This window comes from Saimiri boliviensis, chromosome 9, assembly GCF_048565385.1.
Source record: "Saimiri boliviensis isolate mSaiBol1 chromosome 9, mSaiBol1.pri, whole genome shotgun sequence".
NCBI lineage: Eukaryota > Metazoa > Chordata > Mammalia > Primates > Cebidae > Saimiri > Saimiri boliviensis.
This window is the reverse complement of record NC_133457.1, coordinates 110,285,757-110,303,790: the sequence shown is the minus strand read 5'-3', so window position 1 is coordinate 110,303,790 and position 18,034 is coordinate 110,285,757. Positions and strand designations below refer to the sequence as shown.

At 49.7% G+C, this 18,034-nt stretch overlaps 1 protein-coding gene across 1 annotated transcript in view; it reads left to right on the top strand.

The window, feature by feature from the left end:
* Positions 1 to 2,352: 2,352 nt before the first annotated feature.
* The window catches only part of SLC13A3 (solute carrier family 13 member 3), an 85,427-nt gene continuing 69,745 nt past the window's right edge, over positions 2,353 to 18,034 (top strand). The window contains exon 1 of the mRNA XM_003936483.4: positions 2,353 to 2,519. Coding sequence (XP_003936532.1) covers positions 2,409 to 2,519 — 111 coding nt within the window. The 5' untranslated portion in view covers positions 2,353 to 2,408. The remainder of the gene's footprint in view (positions 2,520 to 18,034) is intronic.

Genomic DNA, 18,034 nt, shown 5'->3' with positions numbered 1-18,034 from the left:
TCAACAAATAAATGGATAAACACGATATGGTATATCCATACAATGGAATATTATTCAGCCTTAAAAAGGAATTGTGACACATGCTACAACATGGATGAACCTTAGGGGACACAAAGCTAGTCACAAAAGGATAAATATTCCATGATACCGCTTGTATGAGCTATCCAGAAGAGTCAAATTTAAAGAGACAGAAAACAGAATGATAGGTTCCAGAGGCTGTGGGGGGAGAGAATGAAGTTATTTTGTAATGAATTCGGAGTTTCAAAACTATAAAATTTCTGACAAGCTTATCCAACCTGGCTTTTTTTTTTTTTTAAGGCTTTTAGCAGCCTGAAGCCATGGTTTTAGTTTCTGTCCCTAGTGATGAGTGGAAAGGAGGGATGAGAAAGGGGCTTTACTGGCCCAACCAGAAACAGAAACTGACAACCCGTGACTGTATTTGCTCCCTTGGACACCTCTGTGAGAACCAAACAAACTAAACCTAAGAGAAACTTTTTGGGATCTAAAGCTATGCAGAGAGCTTAACCCCAAAAGGATGATCCAAAGGAAAATCTGATAAATTTAACTACATCAAAATTAGAAATGTTTGCTTGGTGAAATATAGTTAAGAAGCTGAAAAGACAAGCTACAGATGGGGAAAAATAGTTGCACACAACATCTGACAAAGGACTGATATCTAGAATTTGCAAAAAAACTCTTAAAACTCAAATATCTAGAATTTGCAAAGAACTCTCAAAACTCAACAGTGAAAAAAAAAAAGCAAATAATATAACTAGAAAATCAGTCAATGACAGGAAGAGATAGTTCACCAAAGAGGATATACAGATGGCAAATTAGCATGTGAAAAGATGGTAAACATCACTAACCAGTAGGGAAATATAAATTAAAGCCACAATGAGCTATCACTACATCTCTATCAGAATGGATAATTTTTTTTTTAAAGCGACAACACCAAAGGTTGGCAAAGACGCAGAGAAATTGGATGATTCATACATTGTTGATGGAAATGCAAAATAGTACAATCACTTTGGAAAACACTTTGACAGTGTCTCACAAAGCTAAGGATGCAATTACCTGGCAACCTAGCAGTTGCACTCCCGTATGTTTACCTGAGAGTAAACAGAAGTGACTTACCCATCTTAAAAAAATAAGAATGGCTCACGCCTGTAATCTCAGCACTTTAAGAGGCTGAGGCGGGCAGATCACAAGGTCAGAAGTTCGAGACCAGCCTGACCAACATGATGAAACCCCATCTCTACTAAAAATACAAAAATTAGTCAAGTGTGGTGGTGCACACCTAGAATCCCAGCTACTCCAAAGGCTGAGGCAGGAAACCCTCTTGAACCCAGGAGGCAGATGTCGCAGTGAACAGAGATCACACCAGGCACTCCAGCCTGGGCAACAGTGAGACTCCATCTCAAAAAAATAAAACAAAATAAGAATAACTCATCAACAGCAATAATGCTCATTGAGCACGTGCTCTGCCTGACACCGTTAATCACATTACATGTGTTATCTTATTTAAACTTTCTAACAGATCTCTTGTCTGGTGTAGACTATTTTTTAAAATTTAACTTTTAAGTTCAGGGGTACATTTACGGATTTGCTGTGTAGGTGAACTTGTGTCATGGGGATTTGTTGTACGGATTATTCCATCACCCAGGTATTAAGCCTAGTACCCATTAGTTATTTTTCCTGATCCTCTGTCTCCTCCCACCCTCCAGCCTCTGATAGGCCCCAGTGTGTGTTGTTCTACTCTCTGGGTCCATGTGTTCTCATCATGTAGCTCCCGCTTATAAGTGAGAGCACGCGGTATTTGGTTTTCTGTTCCTGTGTTAGTTTGCTAAGGATAATGGCCTCCAGCTCCATCCATGTTCCTGCAAAAAAACTTGATGTCCTTCTTTTTTATGGCTGCATAGTATTCCCGGGTGTCGACTATTATTCTTCTCACCACTCCACTTTCAGCCTCAGAGGCTGCTGTTTAAGGCCACGCAGTTAGCAAGCGGCAGTGCCAGGATTTGAACCCGGGTAATAGGAGCAGGCGCCTTAATCCTCGCCTTGTCATCCTCAGCCATCTCACAGGAGAGTAAACAGAGGCGAGGAAAGGACAAGCCAGCTGCCCCAGGCCACATTGCTGGGAAGCCGCGAGGGTGAGACCCAAGGCCACGCTGCCCTGCGGCTGGGGTCCGGGTTCTCCAGTTCTCCTGCTTAACTTTCCCCAACGTTCCCGCGCCTCTTTCACCCGGTCCCAGGGGCCCAGGCACCACCCTTTTCCTCCGGGAGGAGCAGGGAGAGGGCGGGTTCCCCGGCGCAGTCCCCTCCTCGACCCTCCCCCAGGCTTTAAGCCGGCGCGCCGGGGCCAAGCGGGGCAGTCCCGGGCCTGCCCGCTCCGCCCGGAGATCGCGCTGATGGCGGCGCTGGCGGCGGCGGCCAAGAAGGTGTGGAGCGCGCGGCGGCTGCTGGTGCTGCTGTTCACGCCGCTCGCGCTGCTGCCGGTGGTCTTCGCGCTCCCGCCCAAGGTAACACGTCCTCCGCCTGTGCGCCCCCAGTCCGCCACGGACGGGATCCTCTTCTCCCAAGCCTCCAAGTTGGGAGACCGCTGAGGTCCCGGTGTAGACAGGCTCCACCAGACCCCCTCGCCCGCCCTCCCTTGCACCTGACTGCTGTGAACGCTCCTCATGTCTCTTCCCTCTTCCCAGCTGCTCCTCAGAGCTTGAGTCCCACCCGCTTTCTGGATCTCACTTCCATGGGCTAGTGGAATAATTTCTTTTTGCCTTAGAGACAGGGTCTTTCTTGTCACCCAGGCTGGAGTGCAGTGGCGTGATCATAGCTCACTGCAACCTCCAACTCCTGGGCTCAAGCGATCCTCCTTCTGCCGCCTCCCTAGTGGCTAGAACTACAGGTGCATCTCCAGCTAATTTTTAAAAAATATATAGATAGGATCTCACTATGTTGTCCAGGCTGGTCTCGACTCAAGAAATGCTCCCACCTTGGCCTCCCAAAGTGCTGTGATTACAGGCGTGAGCCACTGTGCCCAGCAGAGTTCTTTCTTTCCTGAGCTCTAACTCTGTGTTTCGTGCTGTGTTGCACATTTTACCTGACAGTGACAATGAACACTTACTGTGTGCCAAGCTGTGCGACCTGGGGCAAGTCACTTAACCTCTTTGAACTTCAGTTTACTCATGTGTAAAAATGGGGGAAATGATAGTGCCCACCCATAGGGCAGTGGTGAATATCAATGAGGCAGCATCAAGAAAGCTCTTAGAACAAAACCGGGTACAGTGTAAATGCCTAATAGCAGTGGTTCGTCGTTTTCTGCACGAGGTCTTTACATTATGAGGACGGTAAGATTCATGGGTGCTTACCAGGAGTGAGAATTTGCCTGTTGTGTATCATTTTATTTAATCCTTTCGATGCCTCTCAGAGGGGAAAGATTATTTGACCCATTTTCCAGAAGAGAAAACAAAGGCTCAGAGAGAGAAAGTGAATTCAGAGAGGTTAAGTGACTTGCCCCAGGTCACACAACAAGTAACTGTATCGGTATTCAGTCCCGGGCTTGTTGGAATCCAGAACCCTCGCTGTTTTCAGTCTCTCCAAGAAAGTAATCCCTGTAAGATCAAAGGCTGCAGGTGGAGTTCAGGAGTCGTAAGTGAAATCAGCACTAGTGGGGGCTGGAAGGAGGTGGTCCCACAGGTCCCTTCTGGGTTCTTCACCTGTGCTCAGCCCATCTAGGGTATCATGAGAGGGCGCTGGGCTTGCAAGATAAGGCTTCTACCTCCAGGAATTTGCTTCACCATCTCTCAGTGAGATATTACATGTTCACAAAAAGCAAAGAGGTGTAATTTAGTGGTGCATTACCCAGCACCGATCAGCCGAGGCCAGGAAAGTTCTGGCAGAAGGAGCCCTCCTTGAGCACACGGAGTAAGAAGGTGACACCAGGTGGTTCCGAGGAGACCCAGGCTAACACACAAGCAGTTTCTTTAGTGTGGAATTATCTAAGCGATTAGACTTTCTCGACATGAAAGAGAAAAAAACAATAAATGATGGAATAAGGATGAGGCCACCTTTTCCAAAACCCGCCCACCCTGGGCCACTTTCTGACCTGTGGATCTTCGGATCTTGGATCAATCTCCTTTCCTCTTTGGGTCCTGCTTTTCTTCTCTATAAACTGGAGCGATCATGACACTAGCTTCTGGGACTGATGTGAGGGGTTGAGTAAGGCTTTGCGAAACATCTTTGGTGGAAGTGTGGGTGGCTGAGCCTTGACGGATTGCTGTCTGTGAGGCCCTCGGCAGAGCTCTCCCACAAGAAGAAATGAAACACAGGGTGCCTATTCTCAGCAGGGGTCCCAACAGCTTCTCTCAGCTCCGTTCTCTAGGAAGAGCATGAGCCCAGGAGCAGATCTGAGGGTTATGGGGCTTGGAACGTTCGGTACAAGGCTTGGGAGAGGCTCTGAAGCTTGAGCTTCACAAGGTATCCACTTCCCATCTGAACCCCAATGTGCACAACTGAATGGAAGGCAGGGACAGATAACAGGGAGAGCCCCTGGGATGTAACAGCCACCCCCACCACCAATGGTGCTAAGGCTGAGGAGGAAGGTGTTTTCTTGAATGCTTAGCTCTTACCATGCACTAGGGGCCATGCTAGGAGTTGATCAGTCTTGTCCCATGTAATCCCCACAATAACCAGAGAGGCAGCTGTTATTTGCATCGCTGTTTGACAGGTGAAGAAATGGAAGCTCAGAGGGGTTAAGTGACTTGCTTAAGGCCACACAGCTGCTAAGCCAGAATGTAGAGTCTGTACTTTTTTTTTTTTTTTTTTTTTAATTTCATGATAGGGTCTTGCTCTGTCACCCAGGCTGGAGTGCAGCGGCACAATCTCTGCTCACTGCAACCTCCGCCTTCCAGGCTCAAACCATCCTCCTGCCTCAGCCTCCCAAGTAGCTGGGACTATAGGCTCCTGCCACCACACCTGGCTAATTTTTTATATTTTTAGTAGAGGTAGGGTTTCCCTATGTCACCCAGGTTGGTCTCGAACTCCTGGACTCAAGCAATCCACCAGCCTCGGCCTCCCAAAGTGCTGAGATCACAGGCAAGAGTCTATACTTCTTTCTAACTGCTGTGCCTTACATGCTCTTCTTAATTATCATTCAATACGGACCACTCCTTTGTTTCCTATAGTCTCCTTGTGGGGACTCTTTATGTGATTCTAGATGTCACTGCCTCTTTAAGTGGTTGATGAACCAGGGCCTCCTCCCAGGAGGCAGGTCTGGCTACTTGGAGGGCCTGAGCCTCCCTCAAAATCTCTGTTGGCATAGCCGAAGCCCCCTCTCCCATCTATTTATATGATTATCATTATTAGATTCTCTGACATTAAGAACAGACGTGTTTCTCAATCTAATATACAATGTGCGTAAGAAGTATCCTTAGAAAACATTGCCCTCTTTATTGATCTGGGACATACATTTAACCCATTTCCCATGTAGAAAAAAAAAAGTGCAGCTGACTGCTAGTGCAGTATTCTTGGGGCAAAACGAGAAATGGGTTAAGGCAAGCAGAGTAGGCTTGCTCTGCACGTGGAGCTTCAAGACAATCCTGGTTATCTTAACCAGCCACTCCCTGTGATAGCCCCTCAAACAGAGGCTGGTGGACTAACTTCCAAACGCTTGCTGGGCAATTCAAGACAGGTGTCCTCAAGTCCACTCCAACTTTGGATTGCCACATCTCAGCCTCTTCCATGTGGGTATTCTGGTGCCACAAATGCAGGTTGTATTGTACACATGGGTTACTAAAAGCTTGCGAAGTTGCGGATATCAGATCAGGAAAGAAGTTGGAGATGCTTGTTCACGTGTCATTTCCCAGGCCGTGTGGAGTAGGAGGCAACCCCTCTTGGGGGCCTGGTTTTCCGGCTTGGTGACAGCTCCTATCCATTGCTGCTCTGCTGTCATAGGCGTCTGTGTGGTCAAGAGGGTTGGTTCTCCTGCACCTGTCCCTGGTGACTGGTGAGCTGGTCTGTGGGGAGGCTGGAGTCAATCCGCAGAGCAGATGTGGAACAATTCTCACATTATGGCCTCTGGCTCAGAAATGCTGTCAGCAGGGATGAAAAGGAGTGGGATGAGCTCTGGAATGCAAGGCTGCCACTTCCAGTGCCACTAGGGATCCCAGCTCTTGCTATTGAAGAGGGCTGGGGGCTCAGGAAGCTGGGATTCTACCCCAGCTTTAGACTACATTAACGTTTTCCAAGAATGGCCCTCCTGGGAGTTAGAGGTTTGGGGAGTGATCTTAGCTAGTGGGTACAGATGAGACTGTTATGAATAAATGAGCTCCAGCCCCACATGTTTGCAGAGAAATCTTGCCCTCTTTCCTGCCTTATACCCCCTGACAGCAAATGAAACGATACTGACCAAATGTCCAAGAGGAGTTCTTAGCTCTGGGGGTTCACAGGCGACTCTAAAGGTGCTCTGAGAAGGAAGAGTTTGGGGATGTTGTTGGCAAGGCTGCTACAGAGTGTTGTGCAGGCTGTGCACTGCGCAAGGTGCTTGCAAGTAAGGCTGAACCAACCGGCATTCCCCGCGCCAAGCTGTGCGTCCTGCTGTAGAGCTGGATCCACCTGACGAAGGACCTTTTTTTCTAATTAGTACAAAGGTGTCACGTGGGCTAGCAGCAGACTTACCCTGGGGTAGAGATCTTGTGGCGGGATGATAGTGCACCGATAAGGTCAGATTTTGCCCAATTTGTGGGCAGGTAGATGACCCGGAAGTTGGTCCTTTCATCCTCAGTTTTGAGGCTTTGGAGTCAGTACTGCGTTCGCATTCCACATACTTGCTGGGCAAGTCATTTTATGTCTGTAGCCTTAGTCTTCATGTATAACAATATTATATTCCTTCCCAGTACTCGAAGTTCTTATATTCGTATTTAATGCTGAAAGTATGCTTTAGTTCTCTTATTTTGCAGATGAGGAAACTAAGGCTCAGAGAAGTTAAATGGTGGAGAGCACATGGGCTTTGTGTTGGGAACACCTGGATCTGCGTCTTGGCTCTGAAACTATGAAAGAGGGGAGCCTGGGCTGGAGACCTTGAATTTCTGAGCCTGTCTCATTTGCGAAGTGGGGAGGACGCACACCCTCCCATTCTGTTATGAAAATCAGGGGAAGATACAGGAGGGATCCAGTGCAGTGCCCCGCACATAGTGGGAGTTTATAATTAGAGCAATAGCCACACGTTTTTCTCGTATCTACCAAATGCTGTTTTACATTCCTTTCCAATTTCAGCTCATTTGCTCTTCGCATCAGATGTAGGAAGCTCAAACAATAAGTATCCCCATTTTTAGAAATGAGGAAAGTTCAATTCCCAAGGTCACACAGCTACTAAACACGACTTCAGTCAGTCCTTCTCCTTCTCTCTTGGTCCTGGATTTTGGAAGAGAGGGTGGCCAGGGTTCAGAGAGGCCCTTGAGTTTTCCCCAGTAGAGGTTTTCCAGAAAAAAACTGCAAGTCCAGCTCTGCGGATTGAGCACCTTCTCTGGCCAGACACTACCTGCTGATTTTAACTTCTGTCACCTCATTTGAACCTCAGGGAGCTCAGACAGGGAATTTTTCCAAAGGCACCCCAGAATGGAGTGAGTCTGGTTTGGTTTTCATCATCCAAATACCACTCACATCATTTTTGCCAGAATCCCTCACCACTCAATATTATTTCCTTTTTTTAAAATTTTTTTTTTTTTTTTTTTTTGAGACGGAGTCTCACTCTGTCGCCAGGCTGGAGTGCAGTGGCTCAGTCTCAACTCTGTGTAACCCTTGCCTCCCGGGTTCAAGCAATTCTCCTGCTTCAGCCTCCCGAGTAGCTGGGACTACAGGTATGTGCCACCACCCCCAGCTAATTTTTTTTTTAAATTTTAGTAGAGAAGGGGTTTTACCATGTTGGCCAGGATGGTCTCGATCTCCTGACCTTGTGATCCATCCGCCTCGCCCTCTCAAAGTCCTAGGATTGCAGGTGTGAACCACCGCGCCCTGCCAATATTACTGACTTGATTACATTCCTGTTATTATTTATTTTTAAATTAATGTCATACTGCCTTCTCCTTTTAAAAAAAAAAAACGTAAATGCAACTTTAATAGGGGATTTTATGTGGGTATCATGTATGGAAAATCGGGATCATCATTGGTGATCAGAAAAAGAAAACTAGCAATAAATAGGTAAATATTTAATGCTAATTACTACTGGGTACATACTGCTGCCTGCTTGAAGCTGTGGACCTGTGACCTGCCCTCTTTTTCTTGCAAAGGGAGGGACATCATTAAGTGAGCCATTGAAGACAAGCCAGTACCAAACTGAGACTTTGTTTTGGAAATAATGAGCGGGAAAGGATTAGAGGGAGGTAACCTCATTGTTCTACCCAAAGTCTTCTGGAGTTGGCTTTTTATGCTTCAAGAAATATTGGACTCGTGCCTTGTCTGGGGGTGCTGAGGTTGACTGACAGCCCCAGCTCCTCCGTTTCCTCATCTGTACATGGATGGCCTTCTTGCCACCATGATGCTTGGTGAGCCGTTAAGTCAGCTGAACAGTGACCCACCAAAGATGTCGGTGTACCAATCCCCTGACCCAGTGAATGTTACTTTATATGGGGGAAAAAAGGGGATTTTGCAGATGTGATTAGGGGAAGGATCTTGAGATAGGGAGGTTATTGTACAGTATCCAGGGGGGCCCGATGTAATTCCCAAGGGGCCTTCTGAGAGGCAGGCAGGAGAAGTTGAAGTCAGAAGGTAATAGGATGATGGAAGCAGAGACAGAAAAAGCAATGTGAGGTGGGGGTATGAGCCAAGGAATGCAGTGGCCCCCAGAAGCTGGAACGGGAGCTTCCAGGAGGAACTAGCCTGGCCAACACCTTGACTTTGGCCCAGTGAAAATGATTTCAGACTTCTGGCTTCCAAAACTCTAAAAGAATACATTTGTGTTTCTTAAGCCACTCCTTTTGGGGTCATTTGTTACAGCAACAAGGAAAGAGGAATACATGGTCAACCCGCCCCACCAGACTGGTTCTCCCAGGAGTGGGGGAAGTGTGACCCCATCGCTGCCTCTGAAGTTTGATGCAGTAATTGTCCATTATGGGGGCCTCTTGTTCCTGGGATGCAAACCCTGGTGTTCAGGACAGAGCCTGGCTTGGTCAAAAGGGTTCCAGGCTTTGGATTCATTTGGATACGAGTTAATCTCTGGCCTCTACCCTGACGAGCTGTGTGAAGGTGAAGTTCACCTCCGGGAACTCAGTTCCCCGTATGAAAAACGGAAATGTCCTTACTTCCTTCTTCACAGGATTTTATAATGAATCAATAAGTTCATATATGCAAAACATGTGTCTTTATTTTCTTTTTACGTGTGAGGACATGTAAATTTTATTTTATTTTTTGGCAATTTAACCTTTACACATGCTTTTCTGGCTGGAATCTTTGAAACTGATTTGGAAAAAAATGGAAGATGCTGGTAGCATTTGGCGCAAAGGACTATGTTGAAATGGTGAGTCCTGTGCCTCAGTTTTCTCATCTGGAGATTGGGTCTAAACATAGTTCAGCCACATAGTGCTGAGGGGAGGAAATGAGTTCGTATGTTTGAGGCACTTTGTGAAGTGCTGGCTCCTGGTAAGCACTGAGTAACTGTCAGCTCTTGTTATTACTGTTGCCATCGCAACATTTTGGAACTGGTGATCATTCTACTTGAACCGTCACAAAACGGAAACTGAGGTCTAGAGAAGGAGGTGAATTTTCCAAAGGCTTCACTGATGGGAAAGGCAGGGATGATCCCCGTCTCCAGGGAGTACCCCGTCTCTGGCATCAGTCAACAATGTTTTTATTTTAATTATTATTATTATTTTCTTTTTTTGAGACGGAGTTTCGCTCTTGTTACCCGGGCTGGAATGCAATGGCACAATCTCGGCTCACCGCAACCTCTGTCTCCTGGCTTAAAGCAATTCTCCTGCCTCAGCCTCCCGAGTAGCTGGGACTACAAGCGTGCGCCACCATGCCTAGTAGAGACGGGGTTTCACCATGTTGACCAGATGGTTTCGATATCTTGACCTCGCAATCTACCTGCCTCAGCCTCCCAAAGTGCTGCGATTATAGGCGGGAGCCACTGTGCCCGGCCTATTAATTATTATTTTTGAGACAGGGTCTTGCTCTGTCACCCAGGTTAGAGCACAGTGACGTGATCCCAGCTCACTGCAACCTCCACCTCCTGGGCTCAAGCCATCCTCTCACGTCAGCCTCCCCAGTGGCTGCGACTACAGGCACGCACTATCACACCTGGCTAATTTTTGTATTTTTTGTAGACACGGGGTATTGCCACTCAGCTGGTCTCAAACTCCTGGACTCAAGCTATCCACCCCTCTCAGCCTCCCCAGATTCTGGGATTCTAGGCATGAGCAACCACATCTGGCCTCATCAATGTTTAATTCTAAAGACATTTTATTTAATCTCTGATGGCTAACTTCTAGATGGCAGGTTGGGGGGCGTGGTCAGAGGTCAAGTTTACTTATTTCTATTCAGATCATACCTGGCTCTCAACAGAGGTTAAGGAGAGCTGATGTTTCCTGTGTGCTGATTAGGAGCTCGGGTCCCCATTTCCTTGCTGATCCCATCTTCCAACCCCACTCCACCTCTCACGCCATCTGTTCCCACCACTCTGGCTTTCTTACTGCTTCTAAATATCCCAACCTTGCTCTCGCCCCAGGACCTTTGCACTTGCTGCTGCCTCGGTCTGAACATCTGTTCTCCCAGATGGCTGCAAGACTCGTTCCTTCCCTTCTCGGATCTCCGTTTGGATCTTACCTCCGAAAAGCCCTTCCCTAACCCTATCTTTAGACCCTACCTAAAACACAAAATGAAATATCCTTTACTCTGCATTCTGCCTTGTTTTTCTTCATGGTCTTTGGATTTTGTATTTAATTCTGGATCTGCCAGTACATTATCTGTATTGCCCTCTTCCCTGCCTCCCCACCCATGGGGCATAAACTTACAAGGGCAGGGAGATTTTGTTTGTCCTGCTCACTGTTGTCTCTTTGGTGCCCAGCTCAGTGCTTGGCACATAGTAGGTGCTCAATAAGTATGTATTGAATAAGTGAAAGAAAGAATACCAGTTGTGTGCTAAGTTCTTGGCATGCATTTTCTCGTGAATCCTCACCACGACCCCAAGAAGGCGCTAGTATGATTCTCTCCATTTGCCCAATGAAGATCCCAAGGTGCGGACAGGAGGATCCCCTTGACAGATGGCGGCTGTGGGCTTGGTTCACAGGCTGACTTCCACAACTGCTGTTGCCTACCTCCCCTGGCCCTTTGCCTCCTGCAGAAAGATGCTTACCCTGGACACTCGGAATAATCAGAGGCTAATTCGAGAGCCAGGTTGGCAATCCAGGGACAGGGACAGGTTGTGACTCGCCATAAAGCTCTGGGGTCAGGCCGGCAAGCTGGGAAGGCTTCCTGCCTCTGGCTGGCCTTGCACTTGGACTGAACGTGGTGAGAGGAAGACAGGAAGAAAGGGCGTTCCTGGAGAATGGGAAGAGCAAGAGGCCAGGAGCAGGAAGAGTCCTGAGCAGGGGGACAGGGCCAGAAGGCCGTCTTCCCAACTCTTTTGACGCAGACTTCCAGTGCACAGCAACCCAGGAGGGCAGAAACTGACAAAAGCGACCGTAGACTGAGCACCTACTAAGCACCAAGGTGTTGTGCTGGGTACTTCACATGCGTTGCAGCCAATGCATAGAACATCCCGACCAGGGAGGACCGCAAGGAGGCCACAGTGCCAACACAGTACATTGTCGTACCCCAAGGTCTCCAGCTGGCGAGTAGATTTTTTTTTTTCTTTTCTGAGAGCTCCATCTCTGGGCTAGAGTGCAGTGGTGGGATTTCACTCACTGCAACCTCCGCCTCCCCAGTTCAAGTGATTCTCCTGCCTCAGCCTCCTGAGTAGCTGGGACTACAGGTGCCCGCCACCACGCCCAGCTAATTTTTGTATTTTTAGGAGAGATGGGGTTTCACCATGTTGGCCAGGCTGGTCTCAATTTCTGGATTTTGTGATCTGCCCAACTCGGCCTTCCAAAGTGCTGGGATTACAGGCGTGAGCCACCTCACAGCTGTGGCCCCAGGGCCCTGTGTCATCTAGCTACTGCCCACCTGTTCCCTGTGTCTGTTTTAATGTTACTGGTGTTTCTTTCAATCCTTTTATAATCATTTGTTTATGATAAACACAGGGACACATAAATCACCATCATCAAAGAAGAAGTTTTTATACTCACAGGGCCCTAGAAGCAGAAGGCACGCCATGTCACACACTGTCACACAGGGAAGCGGCAGGGCCCGCTGGGAAGCAGGGGGAATAAGAGGAAATGTGGGCATGAGCCTTTTTTACTGTGGGCAATATGTCCGGGCAAGGCAGGGCGGGCAGGTTTAGAATTGGTTAGTCAGTTTGAATACTTTCAGTGGCTCTGGGGCATGGGGGCTGCCCCTAGTTGTCTCGTCCCTGGCTCTGGGGTGATTAGGGCAGGTGGATTCGTGTGAGAGCCCTCAAAGAGAGATGGTAGGGAGGACCTGCCTCTGCATTGGTGGCTTCGCAGGTGAAGGAATGCTTGCAGGCTAGTCGTTTATTATTTCTAGGAATTGGTTGGCCCTGGGAAGGGGCAGCCTCTCCAGGGTGTCAGAGCCTCAAATACAGAAATTAGAAAGCATGATTTTACAACTTCGCCTGCCCTTCTCTTTTCTCGCTGTGCCCCAGCCTCCTGGGCCTTCTTTTGGTTCTGCAAAGCTGCCGAGCTTGCTCCTGCCTCAGGCCCGTTGCACGAGCTATTCCCTGGACCCCTCTTGCCTCAGATGGTTCCCAGCTGCGTGCTTCTGGTCATTTAGGTCTCAGCTCCACTGGTACCACCTCCTAGGAGTTCTCCCTGATTAATGCTTCTCCAGCACACCAGCCCTCTTCACCCCACAAATCACTCTCTACAACAGCTTCCTGTTTTATTTTCTTTGTGGCAGGCATTCATCCTGATCTGAAACGATCACTTCTTTGTCTAGCGTCTGCCTCTCTTCCTTCGTTGTAAGTGACCTAACAGCGGGTTCATGTCTATGGTGTGCTCTACGGCAGCCCTGTACCCAGAGGAGTGCCTGTCACACACAGTAGGTGCTCAGTAAAAAAGTATTCATTCCATGAATTTGAATTTGAGCACACGTTCTGATTTCAGAACCTGTACAGGTTCTGAAACCCTAGACTGCTTCCCAGTTTGCGTAACGTTTGAGTACAAATCAGGGTTTCCAGCCCTTTCTATTTTGAGCTGGAAAGACGGGCCTGGAAAAGGACTGGAGAGACTTTGCTAACTTCTCCCAGCCTAGTGGACCCAGATCCCTCATCTGTGCCCCAACATGCTCTCCCCACCTGGTTTGACCCATTGCCCCATCCCTCAAGTGGGCACATAGAGCCCAGAACAATTCCTCTGAGGTCCAGCCAACTTTCCACTTTCCCGGCGTTCCTGCCAGGTGTGTAAACAGACTGGCGTGACTCCCAGTGATGCCGCAGGGAGCAAGATTGTGTTTCCTGACCCAACTCAACGGGACAGTGCCCTCTGGACTGATGAGCAGATTTCTCGGACACCCCCAGACCTTGAAGACGTGAAGTCAGCACCTAGGTAGGGCAGACCCGGCCAGGGCCTGGAACAAGTCACACGTGTGTCCAAACTGCTCTCTTCCACTGAGATACATCAGGCCCTTGGGAAGAGCCACATGAGGTCGCCCCGCTTCCTGGCAAGTCAGTTTCTTCCCCTGAGCCTCAGTTTCTTCATCTGCAAGATGGGCATAATGATACTCACCTGCCTGGAAGACGTAAAGGTGCTGACACATTGTAGGCGCTCAAGGATTGCTGCTGTTGCTATTATCTGCAGAGTTCAGGCTCTCTGCTCTTTCTGCTTCTCTTTGAAATTCACATGAAGGGGGACAGCCGTGGGAAAGCGCCCGCGGTGCTGGTGGGAACACCCATAGTCAGAAGGCAACAGTGAGCCCCAGCTGGAAAAAGACACCGGAGCAGAGCTGAGAAGGCCATCGAGCCCCTGTTCTGCTGGTCAGCCTGGCGCAGTCCCTTCCCCACCCTTTCATCTCTGCTTTCCTGCAGGACCTTCCCAGCCCTCTGGGCAGAGAGAGGACTTTCAATTCCACTCTGCTAAGCACCCCGACAGGAAAGCGCTGGTACCCGGGAGGCTGCGGGAAGTGACCTCAGCTTTACTGATGTGCTCGCCACATCACAGGCCTTATTCTTGCACTCTCCTCTGTCCCCCCAAGGAGACCTCATAAGAGCTATAGCCAGCACCTTTCTAGCACCTACTAAGTGCCAGGCATGGTTCTAAGCACTCGCGATATGCTTGCGTGCTGTTTTATGTTCGCTGCGGCTGTGTGGGCTGGTGTGTTATTATCCACATTTGCAGATGAAGAAACCGAGGCACTGAGTGCTTCCGTCACTCGCCCAAGCTCCCACAGCTGGGAAGTGGCCGAGATAAGATTCACACCTCACCATTCTGGCTCCAGGGTCTGTGTTTCCAGTCATGCAGTATGACCCAGGGGTGATGGACCCATTTTACAGATGAGAGTGAGGCTCTGAGAGATTAAGCCATTTAATCTCTCAGAGACCCAGCGTCTCATAGCCATTGAAAGAGTAGTGGGGCTGGTGCTTGAGCCCAGGTCTGCCTTGTTGAAAACCCATACTCCTTTGTGATTTAGTGGAGGCCAGCAGGGAAGGGAGCAGTTGTGCTGGTTGGGGAAAGTGGGACATCAAGGTAGGCCTCTCAGAGGACAGTGACATCATCCAGAGACTGGAGTGGGAGTTTGGAAGTCTCAGGGGGCTTTCTGAAGGTTGGAGTGTATGGAGACAAGAACTAACATGAGTAATCCGTCAGTGCAGGTAGGAGCGTGGATTCGGCTGCTTGGGTTCCAATCCTGGCTTTTTTTTTTTTTTTTTTTTTTTGAGTCAGAGTCTCACTCCGTCACCCAGGCTGGAGTGCAGTGGTGCGATCTCGGCTCACTGCGACCCTCGCCTCCCAGGTTCAAGCGATTCTCCTGCCTCAGCCTCCCGAGTAGCTGGGATTACAGGCGCCTGCCACCACGCCCAGCTAATTTTCGTATTTTTAGTAAAGACAAGGTTTCACCATGTTGGCCAGGCTGGTCTCGAACTCCTGACCTAAGGTGATCCACCCCCCCCAACTTGGCCTTCCAAAGTGCTAGGATTACAGGTATGAGCCACTGCCCCTGGCCCCAATCCTGGCTTTTTAACCAACTTTGTGACTTGGGCCAGTTACTTAACCTCTTTGTGCCTCAGTTTCTTCATCTGTAAAATGGGTATGATAATAATAGATGATGCTTGTAAAGAGCTCAAAAACGTTGGCCACCTTCAGGAACAAAGCACCTACTGTGTCTCAGGCCTGAGAGGACATGCTTTAAATCAGTAGTCTTCCAGCAAATTTGCTCCCAGGAGACACATGGCAACGTCTGGAGGCAATTCTGAGCGTCACAGTGGGAGGAGGGTGCTACTGTAGCTGGTGGTTGGAGGCCAGGGATGCTGCTAAATATCCTGCCATGCACAGGAGAGCCCCCCACAGAGAATCCTCAGACCTGAAATGTCAGCGGTGCCAAGGCTGAGAACCCCTGCCTCGAACGCATTAGTTCCTTTGATCTCTCTGACATGCTGGGAGGCAGGCATGATCCAGAGTCCCGTTTTGCTGATGAGGAAACAGAGGCCTAAACAGGGACATGCTAGCCTATGAGCAGGCAGCCCGGAGGCAGAGGGCCTGGCAGAGAGGAGAGGATTTGGCAATGGAGGGCATTCCAGGCACTGCAAAGGCACCCCTGCTCTCAGGCCCTCTCAGAGGCCAGGTCCAGGCTGGACGGAGCCGATGGCCCCTCTGTCCTCAGCAGTCAGGATAGCCGCCTTTCCCTCGCTAGGGAAATAACAAAAGAGGCCCTTATTCGCCGCCACCCACAGCCCTGCTCCTGCCCTGGGTTTCACCATGCCTCCTGCACCTTTCTCTCTTGACAAGCTGAAAGCGCTTGCTCTGGGGGCCTTGGGGTGAAGGACAGAGGAAAGGAACATTCTTCCAGCTCCTCTTATTAACCAATCCCTGCCCCAGCCTGTAGCCCCCTCAGACTTTTCTAGAAAGGGCTAGAACCAGTCAGTAAAACTCGTGGTGCCTGAGTCATGCGTTTTACAGCACAGAGTCCCCGGCCACGCGCGTGGGCAGCTCACCGAGCAGCCGGTCCTGCCCTGCCAATGTCTGGGACCAGAATCATGGGACATCCAGGCCTGGGGAGCCCTGCCGAGGCCTGGCTGTCACCTCCCATTGGGGGTGACAGGGGAGACTGAGGCCTGTTCCGGAAGGACATTCTCAGCCCTACTAAACCAGACATCAGCTGCTCCCTGCTCTTGACTTTTTTCTTGCTATGGAATCTACTTTTCCAGACCTTGGCTTTGCCTTCCTGGAGAAGGAGTCTGCGTCACGTGGTGTGCGCCCCAGAATCACTTCCTGGGGGGTGGAGGGGGAGGGACAGCAGCACGAGAGCGTACACCCCAGCGCCAGCCTTCCTGGACTCCAGCTTTGCTCTCCTACTTCCTGGCTGTGTCTTTGGGCAAGTTACTTAGCCTCCCTGTGCCTCAGTCTCCTCCACTGTAAAATGAGAATATTGATCAGGCCTACCTCATAGGAATGCTGTGATGATGGGTTCCTAAGCCCAGAGTACTTAGGGGTGTGCCTGGCCCAGCGCAGATGCTAGGTAAATGCTTGCATTGTCAGTAGCAGTCATAGTGGTGTGAGTTGCCTCACCAAGGAGCTTGTGGCTCTGGGTCTGGAAGGGCTTTACAGGGGTTGAAGTTTGGTCTTGAACCCTCTTGGCCTCATCCCTTCACTCATTGTGTGGGTTCTTGGGTTTTCTGAGCCTCCATTTCCTCCTCTATAAAACGGAATGAAGCTCATCGCCTAGGGTCTGCTGGGAAGATTAACTGAGATAATGCTTATTCAGAGAAAAATCTCAGTGAGAGTTCCCCTGTCCTTCTTGTTCTTGGCCAAAATCCCGAAGTCCAGATGCCTGAGAAGTGAGGGACTGCGAGCCTCGGAGGCGCATCATCGAAAGGGGCTTGGAAACAGGTCGGGGCTTCGCAGCAGGGCCGGCTTCCCCTGGGACCAGCTTCCCCTTCATTCACTGGTTTCCCAACTGCGCCCCCTCCCAAGATGCCTGGGGCAGGACCAGCTGGACCTGGGTGGAGCTGGGGTGATATAGACACAAGAAAACTGAAAATGTCAAGGATAGGGCAGACCTCGGTGCCCAAGAAGCAGTGGGAGCACAGGATGTGGGCCCGGATGATCCCGGGCAGAGCCAGGTTTGGCCAGGAACTTCCCTGCGGGTAAACGCCAGGCACTTTCCTAGCCAGCCTCGGTTTTCTCATCTGTCCCACGGGCCCACCGGCGTCGGCCTCGTGCGGCTGTGATGAGGAGCCGGGGAAACCTGAGCTTTGTAAAACGAAAGAATGCCCTGCAGATAGCGAGGGGTTAATAGGGACCTTGTCCATCTTGTTCACCAATGCACCCCGGTACCTGATACACAATTGGCGCTTAATCCACGTGTCCTGAGTGATGATGGAATCAAACCCCGAGGAATTTCCTCAGTGTTCCCTGTGTGCCAGGTGCTACCCACAAGTGACTAATGCAATCAGTCAGAAAGTTTCCACTGAGCGCCTGCTAGGTACCAGCTACTATTCAAGGGGGACATGGCAGTGAACCAAACAGTCACAAATCCTTTCAGCTGTGCAGCTGACGTTCTAGAGAAGGATAAATAAGCAAGATCTATAGTATTGTTACCGGAGAGGGGTCCCAATCCCCCTCCAGAGAGGGTCCTTGGATCTTCCGCAAGTAACAATTTGGGGTGAGTCCCCAGAGTAAAGGGAATTTACTAGAGAAGGGACAAAACCAAGAACGGCTGTTCCACAGGCAGAGCAGTGGCCTGGGCTGCTCCCCTGAGCGTACGTGTGGTTATT